General features: G+C 32.4%; 1 protein-coding gene and 1 long non-coding RNA gene across 4 annotated transcripts; both read left to right on the forward strand.

Moving 5' to 3' along the window:
• The first annotated feature begins 1,334 nt into the window (after window positions 1-1,334).
• LOC18046914 (probable serine/threonine-protein kinase At4g35230) lies at window positions 1,335-6,053 on the forward strand. 3 transcript variants are annotated; one of them, XM_024188323.1, is made up of 8 exons: window positions 1,335-2,368; window positions 2,519-2,652; window positions 3,058-3,163; window positions 3,806-3,891; window positions 4,479-4,667; window positions 4,784-5,017; window positions 5,222-5,335; window positions 5,481-6,053. In XM_024188323.1, the coding sequence occupies exons 1-8, from the start codon at window positions 1,915-1,917 to the stop codon at window positions 5,730-5,732; spliced, it is 1,569 nt and encodes a 522-aa protein (XP_024044091.1). In that variant the 5' UTR covers window positions 1,335-1,914; the 3' UTR covers window positions 5,733-6,053. The 3 variants fall into 3 exon arrangements, with proteins under 3 accessions (XP_024044091.1, XP_006445513.1, XP_024044092.1); XM_006445450.2 differs by having other exon boundaries at window positions 4,784-4,942; XM_024188324.1 differs by having other exon boundaries at window positions 5,476-5,582.
• Window positions 6,054-11,456: 5,403 nt separating this feature from the next.
• LOC18046915 lies at window positions 11,457-13,889 on the forward strand. The gene is made up of 2 exons (XR_002906557.1): window positions 11,457-11,867; window positions 13,235-13,889. It is a non-coding gene; the product is annotated as an uncharacterized LOC18046915 (long non-coding RNA).

Raw genomic sequence — 13,889 nt, forward strand, 5'->3', positions numbered from 1 at the left:
ACAAAAATTGTGGATAGCGAATGGAAGAGAAAAAGAGAAATAAATCTGTTTTTTTGGTTCTTTAAGAGGGAGAAATTATTATTTAGAAGAAGGACATTTTTTAAATTAAGGTGAGTACTAATAGTAGTAGGAATTTTTCACCATTATTTAATGGGATTTACTTAAAATGATGAGATTTCAAAAAGCCTTTGGAAGGATGTCAATAGCAGAACTCAAAGTTGATCAGGATCCAATAATTGAGACTAGTTTATATTAATTTTTTTTTTAAAAAAATTTAAATTAAATCCTCACAATACTTTTGTGAGGGTTCAAATTACTTCTCTCACAATTGTGAGGGAGTGGCTTTAGCCACTCTGTCTTGTTTGAGTGGTTATTTGTGGTGTCTTCTATTAATTAATTAATAAAAAGAAACCTTTAATAATCGCTTAATGGGAAGTGCATTGTTCATAACTAGTTGAGGGAGTGAAGTATACATGACATGTCTTAAGTATATTCATTCATCGCCATTGATTTGGATTTAGTAATGACTAATGCTGGCTGTCTTTCAGTTTCATTTAAAACTTTTTAATAATTATTTATTGAGTCTTGCTAAAGTATAATTTTTGTAATTTACAGTCGATACAAAAATTACGTAAATCTATTATTATATTACTACTTTTTACATATTTTTATATGAGATATAATTTACATTGACTATAACTAAGTAAAAGCCTTATTTCATTTACGCACACAGCTATTGAGGCAGCAGCTAGTATGACCGACAGCCTTTATTATTATTATTATATATATATTTTTGCTATTGTTAATAATTTTGAAATAGTTGAACCAAAAAGCTGATGACCCCCGGCCCCCGTCCGCAGCGCGGCAGCAGCACTTTTTCTGGGAAAGCACAGACTGGACAGGCACAGCAAGAGAGAGAGAGCACCTCCCGAGAGACTGCCGTTTCTTCATTCTTCACGAAGAGGTTGTTTTATTTTGTTTTTGAAAATTGCAATAATAATTAAAAAATGATATTTGATTATTATTATTATTATCAGGACAAAAAATGATAATATTATCATATAAATAGTATTATTATTTTGTGCATTGTAATAATATTATAACAGAAATAGCAGATCAGTACTCACAAATTAGCAGCACAACTCATTCTTTCCTTATTTGTGTATTTGTCAATAACACTTGGGTTTTGTAATGCGTCAATGTGTTAATATGTTTCATGTTACGTCTTCACTCATTCACGTGGTTGTGGTCAGCTTGTCATGTGACACCCCTCCCCCCAACCCCCAAACACTGTGTCCTTTTGTATTTATTTATTTAATGATCCATCTGTCTACCTATGAAGGAAAGAAGAGAAAAAATTAAAAAAGAAAAGTAAGAAAGAGGTGATTCGATTGATTTCTTGCATCTTTAATGATCTGCGAGCGCAGGTAGAGGACGCTCCAGTTTAGTTTGTAAACTTGACTATTTTAACTTCTTGTTGAGTCCTCGCTCACCACTACTTTGCTTACCGTTTCTCCTGGCGTCTCTGTTGTTAGAACTTGGAAACCGAAATGCAAATACAAGTCAGTCAACCCCCACAACAACGCCTACCCCCTGTACCTCTCTCTCTAGCAGTATATAAATAAGTATACCCCCATCCCGTTTGCTTTCCACAGCCACAGCCACTCTTTTTATGAACTCTATGTATTCTCTAGATTCCAAACCTAATTACTATTACTCCTACTGCCTGCTGGTATGGTATGAGTGGATGATTAGTGGGTGAGTGAAATAGTTCTTAATTAATTAAAGCCCAGGAGAAAAAAGAAAAAAGAAAAAAGAAGATTCAAAATTCAAAATTCAAAAAATAAAAAAAAAAATAAAAAGAAAAAGGAAAAGGAAATCCTCCTCCACCTCCTCGGAGGCGAGAAGAAGTGGATGATGGGTTGTTTTCAGTCGAAGACTGCACATTTAGCATCACCTGATAAAGAAGCTCCCGAAGCAAAGCCAGATCTAGGGGAAGTGGAAGGGGAAGGGGAAGGGGAAGAAGGAGAAGAGGAACAAGTCCCAGCATTCAAAGAGTTTGTTCTAGCTGACCTCCGAGCCGCCACCAACGGCTTCAGCAGCGAGCTTATTGTGTCGGAGAGCGGAGACAAAGCTCCCAATGTGGTCTACAGAGGCAGGCTCAAGAACAATCGCTTGGTTGCTATCAAGCGCTTCTCCAGGCAGTCTTGGCCTGACCCCCACCAGTTCGTCACCGAAGCTGCTGGCCTCGGCAATGTTCGCCATAAGAGATTGGTTAATTTGATTGGCTGTTGTGCGGAGGGAGATGAGCGCTTATTGGTCGCTCAGTACATGCCTAATGATACCCTCTCCAAGCACCTTTTTCATTGTACTCTTCTTACTCTTTTTTCTTCTTTCTTGCTTTCTTCCTTTCTTTCAACCTATCCCTTCCTTCCCCTCACAATTTCTTAGCTTTTTATTTAATCTCCTCTCTTCTATTTTATTTAATATATATTTTCTTTAAAAATTTTAATTTTAGGGGATAAACAGCCTTTGCCGTGGGAAATGCGCGTCAGAGTTTCTTACTACATTGCTCAGGCACTTGATCATTGCAACTCTCAAAACCGCAAATTATACCATGATTTAAATGCTTACAGGGTTCTTTTTGATGAGGTACACTTTCCACCAATTGATCCTATCAGATATTCTTTCTTCAACAACAACAACAACAATGATGCACACCTGAATGCTTCATGTAGGAAGGAGTTTGGTGTTTGCTGTGCTTTTTTCCCTTGAGAATAGGCTGCTAAATTTTGAACATCTTTAATGTTGAATGTTTGAGGAATTTTTTAGGACTGGAAAAAGGAGAATGCATGTGTCCCTATCTGTACAGTAATTGCTCGATTCGTATTTGGTATTGATCTTTTTCGCATGTAGACAATTAGAGTAATCTTCAAAACTCCTCCTTTATATTTCATATTTCTTTCTCTTTGCTATTTGATGGTGGCATGTTATCCCCTGTTCTTAGACTTTTCCTGGTGGGCTACTTCATTTGATCAAATATTCATTCCATGGTAGGATGGTGACCCGCGGTTATCCAGTTTTGGTCTTATGAAAAACAGCAGAGATGGAAAAAGCTACAGCACAAACTTAGCTTATACTCCACCAGAGTTTTTGCGGACAGGTGCATCATTCTAGAACTCTGACCAGGTGCGCACTGTCTTGCATGTTACTGTGTGTTACGGGCCACGCGTCTTTCAATCATTGGCCGGGCTGTGGGACGCCAGCCAATGATCAGGTGACACATGACCTGTCACACGCAATAATGTGCGCAATCACCTGGTCAGGACTCATCATTCAAATTTCATTTTGTCATTTTCTATGCATATTGAGGTCTACCAGTTGGGTGCATGTTATATGTTGAAAGAATTTCAGTTTTGAACAAATATGTGGCTCTCTTAAAGAATATCATCCTTAAATGTTATAATGCTGGGTCATTGTTTGGTACTATTTCAGACACAGCAGTCCTTCTAGAAAATGGGCTTTACTCGTTTAGATGAAATTTAGAATGGAAGGGTGACCTCACCGTCTGCATTCTTCACGAAACAAGCCATGCAACTTTCTTTGTTCAGATCACTATTTCAGGAAGATTGCAAGAAATCTTTGCCATTAATGTTCTGCCAAAGGAAATCTAGAATCAAATGACTGATAGCCAGATTAGTTTCGGTGCTAGTGAATCATATGCAGATAGCCTTCAGGAAGTGAAGAATTACTGACCAAACAAATGTGTACTCACTCTATTATTTGAATACTCTTAATTTTGCAGGTAGGGTCATCCCAGAGAGTGTGATCTACAGTTATGGAACTGTGCTATTGGACCTTTTGAGCGGAAAGCATATCCCTCCAAGCCATGTATGACACTTTCTTTCTCTCCTATGATCCAATTGCTCTTCTTGTTCAGCCTTGCTTGTATGGCTGTATTCTTAACAGTTTATTAGCTCCCCATTGGTTGTTGCATGTGGGTTATTAATGAGATATCTGCATTGGATAGGATTTACCAGTTTCCTAAAGGATTATGGTATTTTCATTTTTTGGGTTGCTTCAAACTTTTCCTGGATGAGGAGTCTTATTACTGAAATGATGATGTGTATGGTGCCATCCTGAAAATGTGGTGCCAGCAACTAGCGAGTTGGTAAGGTTGGAAAATTATACAATGGATTTTAAATGAATAGAAACAGTGTGATAACGGAAGTTAAGGACATGTTATCTGATTCTGAGATATGGTGTTTGTGGATGGTGTTCTGACATCTGGATTATTTATTCGAGGGTGGATTACTTTGCTGTTGTTTTTTAGTGGCATGAGTTTTAATATGCAAGAAATAAGGTTGCTGGAATTGATACACAAGATCAGCCTGCTTGTTTGTACTAATTTGTACTAACACCTTATAGCTAGCACTGGTGAGGCATTGTGTTTACTGTCTTATGATCGTTGTTATCAGGCATTGGATGTAATAAGGGGGAAAAATTTACTGCTGTTGATGGATTCATCTTTGGAAGGGCAATATGCTAATGAAGATGCGACTCAATTGGTTGAGCTAGCCTCAAAATGTCTTCAATATGAGGCTAAAGATCGACCAGATGTTAAATTTCTTCTTTCGGCGGTGGCACCCCTCCAAAAGCAGACAGAGGTAAAATCTCAGAGTGCTTTTCTACTATAGGGGAACCTCTCTTGCTCTTTTCTTAATGATAAATTGATGCCACCTTAATCCTGCTAAGATGTTTTGGGTCAAATTGATTTTTTTAGGTTGCATCACATGTTCTGATGGGTTTATCAAAAGCTCCAGTAGTACTGCCGACTATGCTATCCTCACTTGGAAAGGCTTGTGCGAGGATGGATCTTACAGCTGTGCATGATATCTTGTTAAAAACTGGTTATAAGGATGAAGAGGGTGCAGAAAATGAGGTTTGGGGGAGCTTCTGTTTTCATCTATGTTTTGCTATTTACCTTCTTAGGACTGGAATGAGAACTCAGGAAAATGTGATTTTCTTTACCTTAAAGAAACTGATAGCATCCTTCTATAGTTTTTTTTAAGTAATGCCAGCAATATTTCGATGATATGGTGACAGACACATCATGCTTTCTCTTGCAGTGTGAAAACTATTTGTTTCTATGTATGATCTTCCCTATGTGGACTTTTGCTTGTAATCATCTAATTTGCTATGAATCTGTTATTTGTTGAAGCTTTCATTCCAAGAATGGACACAACAAGTTCAAGATATGTTGAATACAAAAAAATTTGGGGATATTGCATTCAGAGACAAGGATTTCAAAAATGCTATCGAGTATTACTCAAAGGTACCGTACCATCTGTTTTTTTCTTCTATTGGCTTTAGGTAGTGAAATCCAACTATTCCTGAATTGTCTTGAAGGATGATGAATATGAGTATTTACATGTTGAAATGTTGACGATTTTGTTTTTTTATTATTTTCCCAAGTTCAGCTGGTATCAATGATGTCTGTTCCTTCGGGTACCGTTTTTGTGAGACGAGCACTGTCGTACCTGATGATTGAACAAGCAGAGCTTGCCTTGAGAGATGCCATGCAGGCTCAGGTTTGCTTACCAGAGTGGCCCACTGCCTTCTACATGCAAGCTCTTGCACTTAACAAGCTTGGAATGGAAACTGATGCTCAGGACATGCTTAATGATGGAGCCTCCTTTGAAGCAAAGAAGCAGAATAGCTGGCGCATTTAGACGGATGTAAGCAATTTTTTTTTTTAGATATTTAAAGAGGGTTATTTTTTCGGTTGACGTCCCCTTCTGTCCTGACCTGTTCTGTTGGCAAAATAGTTTCTCTCTATCATATATAAAAGAAATGTGTAAAAAGATCATTAATAGGAGAACAATAAGAAGATAAGTGACAAACTTGTAGAATTGTTAGTTTATTATAATATCCAGCGAGGAGACTAATTAGCTTAAGCTTACAGTATTGTCATATCCTTCTGTATGGGGTTTGATATCAATTGTGACATCAAAGATACTGGCATTAGCATTAACCTCCTCATTATTAGCTTTTGTTTGGCTTTTTGGATGATTACTTATTTTACATGGGTGGAGTAATTTCACACATCCAGCTTAAAAGGGTATGTAAGCCACCGTCTGTCTTGCCAAACCCCATTCTCAATTTTATTTTTAATTTTAAATACAAAATCTATCTTTAGTCAATACTACTACAATGGACAAAAATTACGTCCAATAACACAGCAGCACAAATCTGATTCCTTGTACGTACTGATTATGACACCGTAAATGATTTTTTTTTTTAACTTTTTAAAAGAGTAGCGAAATAAAAAAAACAGAGTCCATTAATGTTGTGTTTATTTTTTGGAGTGAGAGTGTAGAGTGTAAGTTTCTCTTACTCTAGTATTTACTTATTATTTTTAAATGGGGGAGTGGGATTCCTACTCCGTGAGTTCTACCTAATTTTGGATTTTCACTCCCATAGGGGGAGGTGGGAGTGGGAATCTACTCTCCTCTTTTTTTTTTTATCCTCATAATTAAAATAAATAAGATCATATTTATTAAAAATAATAATTATAAACATATTTATTTTATTAAATTTAATAAAATAAAAATAAATAAATATTATATTTATTTAAATAATAATATTATTTTATTTTATAAATTAAATTCATTAAAAATAATAATATAAAACATTAATTTTAATAAATATTAATTAATTATTTAATTAATAATAATAAATATTTTATTCTAAAAAAATATTAATTTTGTACTATATTATCCATAATAATGTTTCATTTGTGTTGCTATTATTAATAATTTTTATTCACATAATTTAAATTAAAATTAATTAAAAAATTATGATTTACATAATTAAGAATATTAATAATTATTATTGATTTACAAATATAATAAAATATTTATTTTATTTTTTAAATATATTTTTTATTAATTTTTTAATTACAAATTATAATTCTTTAAATAAGGATAAAATTATAATTTAAAACTATTTACTCCCAAGACAATGTAAACACATAAATTGAATTTTGGTTTCAATTCCATTTTCTCATTCCAATGTAAGTAAACAACCTATTTCTACTCTCACTCCACACTCTCAGTTCTAAGATTCCCACTTCAATCCAAAATGTAAACGTTATCTGAATTCAGTTATACTGCCTGCAAAACCAATAGATATAAACCAAGTAGGTCTTATTATTATTTAATTGTAATTTGCAAGCCAGTGCCAGTAGAATAATTGCAGAATGTCGTTAAATTAATATTCAATTAGTCGATAAATAATAATTTTTGTCAGTTTCGATATGAAGTCAACTTGATAAATTAATATTTTGATAATAAATTTTAAAAAAATTTGTTTTTTTCTAATAAATTAATAATTAACTAAATTCAAATTAAATATATATGATATGTCTATAAAATTTTTTTTGGGTACTAGTACAATGTTTTCTGCATTTTATTGGTCTTTGTTACTTTATTTAGACCTTTCAAATGAGAAATCATTGTTGTATTATATGTGCTATATAAAAAGAAATAAGAGGGATATCAACTTAATAAAAAGTCTCCCTCGATGAATCACATTGTAATTGTGATTTATTTATACAATCCAATCTAAAGATTATCAAGTGACTAATTCACTCAACAAATTCAAATTAGAATTGTATCATACATTGACAATGCAAAAACATAAAAGATTAATAGTTAAGAGAAAATAAGTTTTGAATAATGAAATTTTATTGGAAAAGCCTTAATGAATAAAACCAAAGTTTTGGAGTCCTTTTATACTAATCCTAAATACCTGAATTTACCAAAATAAAATAAATAAATATGAAATATTATTTTATGATAAAAATCTTCTAATCAAAATAAGAAAAAAAATGGCTCAAATTTCATATTTTAAAAAAAGATAAAAACCCTAAAAGTAAAAGAAAAATAAGAAAACAACGAAAAGCCACAAAATGACTAGAAAAAAAACAAAATTTCTATCTCGACTATAGGGCAAAGCGGCAAGAGTTAGTCTGATTATGGTTCGTCTCCGAATAAGGTTCGAAACGGTATATTATAAGCCCAAAATCAACACCCATGACCCCAATTATGGCCATCCAAAAGTACAATGTTTATCCGACGCAATTATGCTACATCACACGCCTTGAGAAATTACTAAATTTTCTACCTGAGTTTTGTCTACTGTCATTCAAAATCAAATATTTGTCATCATGAACTCAAAGTCTCAAACATTATAACTCACTCATCCACAACACAACAATAATATTTGAAAAAAAAAAAACAAAAAGACAAAGTGAAAATGAAACTGAATGTTAATATCCTGATCACTCACCGTAGATTATAAGTGAGTTATTATGTTTTTTATTTGTAATTTGTAAGAATTTCAGATATGCAAAATTTTTTTTAAAAATATTTATAACGGTTAAACTAAAATAAGGGTAAATGGAAAATTAAATGAGGTATATTGTGAAATTTAAATCATTCTAAATAAAAAGCAACGAAAACGAAAACAAGAAGTGTGAAGCTATTAGTACCCGTTCAATTCAAAATCCTTAAAAATCACAATGTTAAATATACCGCTATTAAACACAGCCATTTAATATGATTGAATGTAATATTATGATTTTAAACACTCACCAAACACACCCATTTGTTCGTCCGTTTGTAGTACAAGAAGAAAAAGAAGAAGAACCAACACAATTCTTCAAGTTCTAGGGAAAAGAAAAAGACAAAAAATTGCAATAGTAGGAAGTACAAGAGAGAAAATTAAATGAAAGAAGAGGGTGATGAATTGGATTTGAAATCGGAGTACTCTCAGCCATCAAGAAAAATATGTGTTCCATTTTAAGTGAGATTGAAGATAATAAAAATAAATAAGCAACAAATATGAAGAAGGCATAGAAATAAAGGTTTAAGGAAAAATGAATTGCTAATGAATATACTGAAATTTTATAGCGGTAATGAATTTTTTTTTAATGTGTAGATAAAAAAAATTAATGAATATGTTCAGTTGATGGATGATGACTTTGGTATTTACTAGAGAGTATAAAGTAAAAATTAAATTTTCAAATTTTAGTAAATTAGTAAACAGAGTAAAATAATGTTTAAAGTAAAATTTAGAGACCAATCAGCCCAATTAGCCTTACTCCCATTAAAATTATACATATATTATATCACTGCCAAATATGTTCATTTTTATTCTACAAATTTCTCATTTGTCATGTGAATGAAATTCTTTTTTTACAAAGAGCAGTGATATTTGATCCCTTCAATTTCTCTCACTAACCTTCACTATTCTATTAATCCCATTTAGTTCCAAAATTACACTTACTAAAAATTAACAATATTGATTGTAAAAATAAATAAAAAAAATTCTAAAAAGTGTAATTTTTTGCCGACCCCCACACCTAATAGAATTGCCTCGTTGCACTGCACCTTGTTTATCTGTAACGGTTCTGTCTGACTTTTAATTGAATAACACAAATACCCGTTTATTTGAATTGGAGTAAGTTTAATTACACAAAGCCCAATCCAATATTTTATATTTACATTAATGTCCTAAAATAAATGGTTAATTATAGAGCACGTGCCCATTTTTAAAAACAAATTTTAAACTCGTTTAATTTGTTTAACAGCGAACTTAACTATCAATTTTTTTTTCAAGTAAAAGGATTTTATTTTTATTGCCAAAAAAAAAAAAAACACTTCTTATCACATGTACGTTATCACCATTATTATTTTCCCTTAGAAAAACCTTATCAACTTATAAAATACGCAGCCGCCATTAAAAAAAAAAATTAAAGAGGAAGATGTTACAAAGAAATATGGAGACAACGACCAATAAAAAAATAAAAAAATTTGAATAAAAACCACAACACGTTCAATGCAATTTGAATCACAATTAAATTCAGCCCCTTCCACAACCATTTTCATCACCACAAAATCCTTACCCACACTATACTCTTCAACTCAATCTTCAAAATTAACCCATGAATACGCATTTGATTTTGATTACTTGATCTAGGGTTTCAAAATACAATCCCCTAAATCATAATTCAAAATAAACCCAAATAACTAATGAAACCTTAAACCCATAATCACTAAACTTAAAGGGAACTAAGAGGTGGCAGCGAAAAGAAGCAGAAACGAAGCAGCCGACGCTCTAGAGTGGCGCGGTGGTAAACGCGGTAGTTGATGTTCCTCATTTGGTAATATGAAGATTAAGAAGAAACAAAGAACATGAAGAAGAATAAAAAGAAATGGAGAAGAAGCAGAGAAGTGCTGGAGAAGAAGAAGGAGAAGAAACGGAGAAAAAGACGAAGAAAAAAGAGAAAAAATAGAGAAGAAGAAGAAATGGAGAAGAAGAAAGAGAAGAAAAAGAAAAACGAAATGGCGGAATGGCGGAATAAAAAAACGACAAAAATAAAGAGAATTTTTATTAAAATTAATTTAAGTCATGGATTTCTGATTTTACCCTTCCACCCTTAAACTTAACTGGGAAAACGACGGAATTCAAGGCTTTGTACAACTAGTCAAATTTTGTACAACTAGTCAAATTTTATTGAGTGTGCAGTGTAAAAGATCAATTTATTTAAGGTCGGTAAAAAATTAGAATTTTTCTGTTCATAATTAAAAAAATATATCTATTAGTCATTTATTATTTAAAATTTAATTTAAAAAAGGACTATTTTTATATGTTAATTAAATTATATATATATATATATGTTTACTTTAGTTTGAGTTTTAAGAGTAAAATTATCACTTTTTTTTATAATTTTGTTAACTTACAAATGATAATTAATGAATTAGTGATCGGCATATAATTTTTTTTAATTTTAAATAGACGATTGATATACCGTTAAAATATTATAATATTTTTAATAATAGAATAAATTTAGAATATATAAATGATAATTTTTTTTTACTTTTTTTTGAATTTTAAGAGTAAAATTATTATTTTATTAACTTATAAATGATATTTAACGAATTAGTAGTTGACAGATAATTTTTATTAATTTAAAATAAATAATTGATATAAAAATAAATTTAAGGCATACGAATTAAATATTTTAATTAAAGGGAAATTTGATGACGATATTAAATGAGAAATGAGATTTGGGCCATTGACAGCTCATTAGCTTTTTGGAGTCTAACACACGTGGATCCACTTGGACAAAATTGCGGTAAAGGATAAGCATATGAGGTGACAGTGAGTCAGTGACAGTGACCATGCCTTTATTTATTTGTTTGTTTATTTATTTTTTATATATAAAATTACTTTGGTCAGATGATATTACTTACGTCGGCTGTGATCCAAGACGGGCAGCGTAGAGCGTAGTTTTAAAGAGACAGGATTAAGATATTTGATAAATTTTTTTATTTTTATATTTGATAAAAAAATTGATATACTAATTTTATTAAAATTATTATTTAAAAAATACATTTATTAAATAATTATAATTTCTTTACAGTTTATAACCTAAAAATTATAAACACTCAGCGCCAACTAAGACCTTAATAATCTAACATTACAGCCGTAGGAGTAGGATTCATTCATCGAAGACGGCAAAAGAAAAGTCTCCTGTCTTGATTCGTTTCTGCGTAGATTAATAAAAATGGAATTAAAAATAAAAAATAAAAAGAGTAATAGTAGGTGAAAATTACATTAGATAAGACACAGCTAGATATGCGCAAAAAAGGTGAAAAGAAAAAGAAAAAGAAAAAGAAAAAGGGTAACGGCTTGTAGAAATAAGAAAGGTGTGAGGATCGTATCGTTGTTAAGCAGGAGAAGATCATCATTGAATTTGAATTAGCGAGGGGGTGGGGGGACGGGGTTCATCCTAATCGGTATTCTCTCTCTTTTCCCCTTTCTTACTATTATTATCTGAATTCGGATTTACCTTTACCTTTTTCTTTGTCTTTGTGTAATTACATCTATATATGTATCTAATTAATTAATTAATTAATTAATTACTTAAAATTGTTTATGTTCTTTCCGGCTTTGTCTACTTACTAACCTTCCTGATCTATATCAATTACCACTGTTTAACTTTTTTTTTTTTCCTTCGGTTTCCTTTCTGTGTTTTTATTTTTCTTCTTCTTCTTCTTTCTTTTTTTTTTTTTTCCTTCTCCTCTCTCTCTCTCTCTCTCTCTCTCTTAACTTTATAATAATTAATATATAAAGATCTTTATGGAAAATTGTTTCTGTTTCCATACTTGATCGATTATTATATTTCTGCACTGAATTACTGTTTATCTGTGTACAGATTTAGCTGATTTGATTTGTGTTTTTACTTTTAATCAACTGAATAACTGCATGTTAATTAATTTACCTTTTTCAATTGCTCGCGCTGTTGTAATTGAAGTTCCAGGGAGTTGAGTATATATATATGTGTGTGTGTGTGTGGAGGATGGTTTTCATTTGGTCGCGTATGTTTCTTTGATATTAGTTCTCCATTTATTAGGGCCTGGCCGTGGATAAATTATTTTTTTGGGGCAGCATATACATACTTACTCCCAGTCCCACTGCTTCTTCGTGTTAATTAATTCCGTTGTGATTGAAATTGTGCTCGGGATAACATTTGTATTTCACATTATTGTTCCAAAAACTTTAACTGTTGTATTGGTGTGCCCAAAAGCTTCCCTTAATTGAAAAATTGTTGATTTCCTTCTACTTAAGGCATGCATCTACTTGGAAGATACAGTTCACCCTTTTGATTTATCCCTTCAAGTCTTGTCACTTGTTGCATGTATCCGTTGTTGGTGCTTCGTAATTTTTTATTTTCCACAACTCCTGCACTTGAGATGATGCTTCCTAGACAAATGACTGAAGTTTTGCTTAGCTTCGTAGATTTTGAATAGGCCTTTACTGTAGACTGAACTCCAGAGTGCCCCCTTCTGCCAAAGTGATGTGCTTTGACAGTTTGGATAACCAATTAACCTTGATCGATGCAACTGGATGGACTGTGTCGATTGTTTTGTGTGCCTATGTGGTGATGCAGGTTATGTAAATTACTGAGTCTATATATTGTCAATGAGGAAAATTGCTGTTTGATCACCAGAGGTTACACTAACTGGTGCTCAAGTGATTTCTTTTATTTCTTTTGGCAACGCATTTTGGTGATTATGAGTTATATATGCTTGCTGTTATGCTGTTAGCATGTGTACAACACTACCTTTCTTCACTTGATCAATTTTTTTTTTTTTTTGAATAGAATGGTGTGGGATGATACGTGCAGGACAAGCAGATTGTAATTTTATGGATAAGTCGGCACCTGGCAAGGAAGCTTGTGAGGAAGTCACGCGGGAGTTGCTCATTGCCATCTCATACACTCTTCCAGACAACACTTCTGCTTCAAAATTGTCATCAGAAATTCCCAAAGGTGAAACGCCAGCTACTAAAGTGAGTACGGATTATGATGGAGCAGAGAAGTATAGGGCTGAGCTGATAGCAATATCAAATTCAGAGTCACCAGCTACACCGGAAGAGCATTAAGACTGGACGGGCAGGGGGCTTCTTGTGTTGGGTGTGAAAACCTTTGTTGTTTGTTTTCTTTTCTTTTGTTTTCTTTTTGCATGATAAAAACTTATTTTTAAATGGCAACTTGTAATATAAAACTCATGTTCTGTTGCGAGATAGGACACGCGCGAATGCGATACCAAAATGCGGGGACTCATAATAATCTTTATGAGCGACACCCAAAATGCATTTCTTGAACTTGAAGTTAACGTCTTTACAATTACCGAAGTCCTGGTTGTGTGACGAGGCTTTTCTATGGTCCATGAACGAGTATATATATTTGATCTGTTTAATTCATTAACACTAAACAGGGCTATGTTGAAGGCTGTTGTAGTGTTGTTATTTTGTTT

The sequence above is a fragment of the Citrus clementina genome, unplaced genomic scaffold (assembly GCF_000493195.1).
Source record: "Citrus clementina cultivar Clemenules unplaced genomic scaffold, Citrus_clementina_v1.0 scaffold_3, whole genome shotgun sequence".
In the NCBI taxonomy this organism is placed as follows: Eukaryota; Viridiplantae; Streptophyta; class Magnoliopsida; order Sapindales; family Rutaceae; genus Citrus; species Citrus x clementina.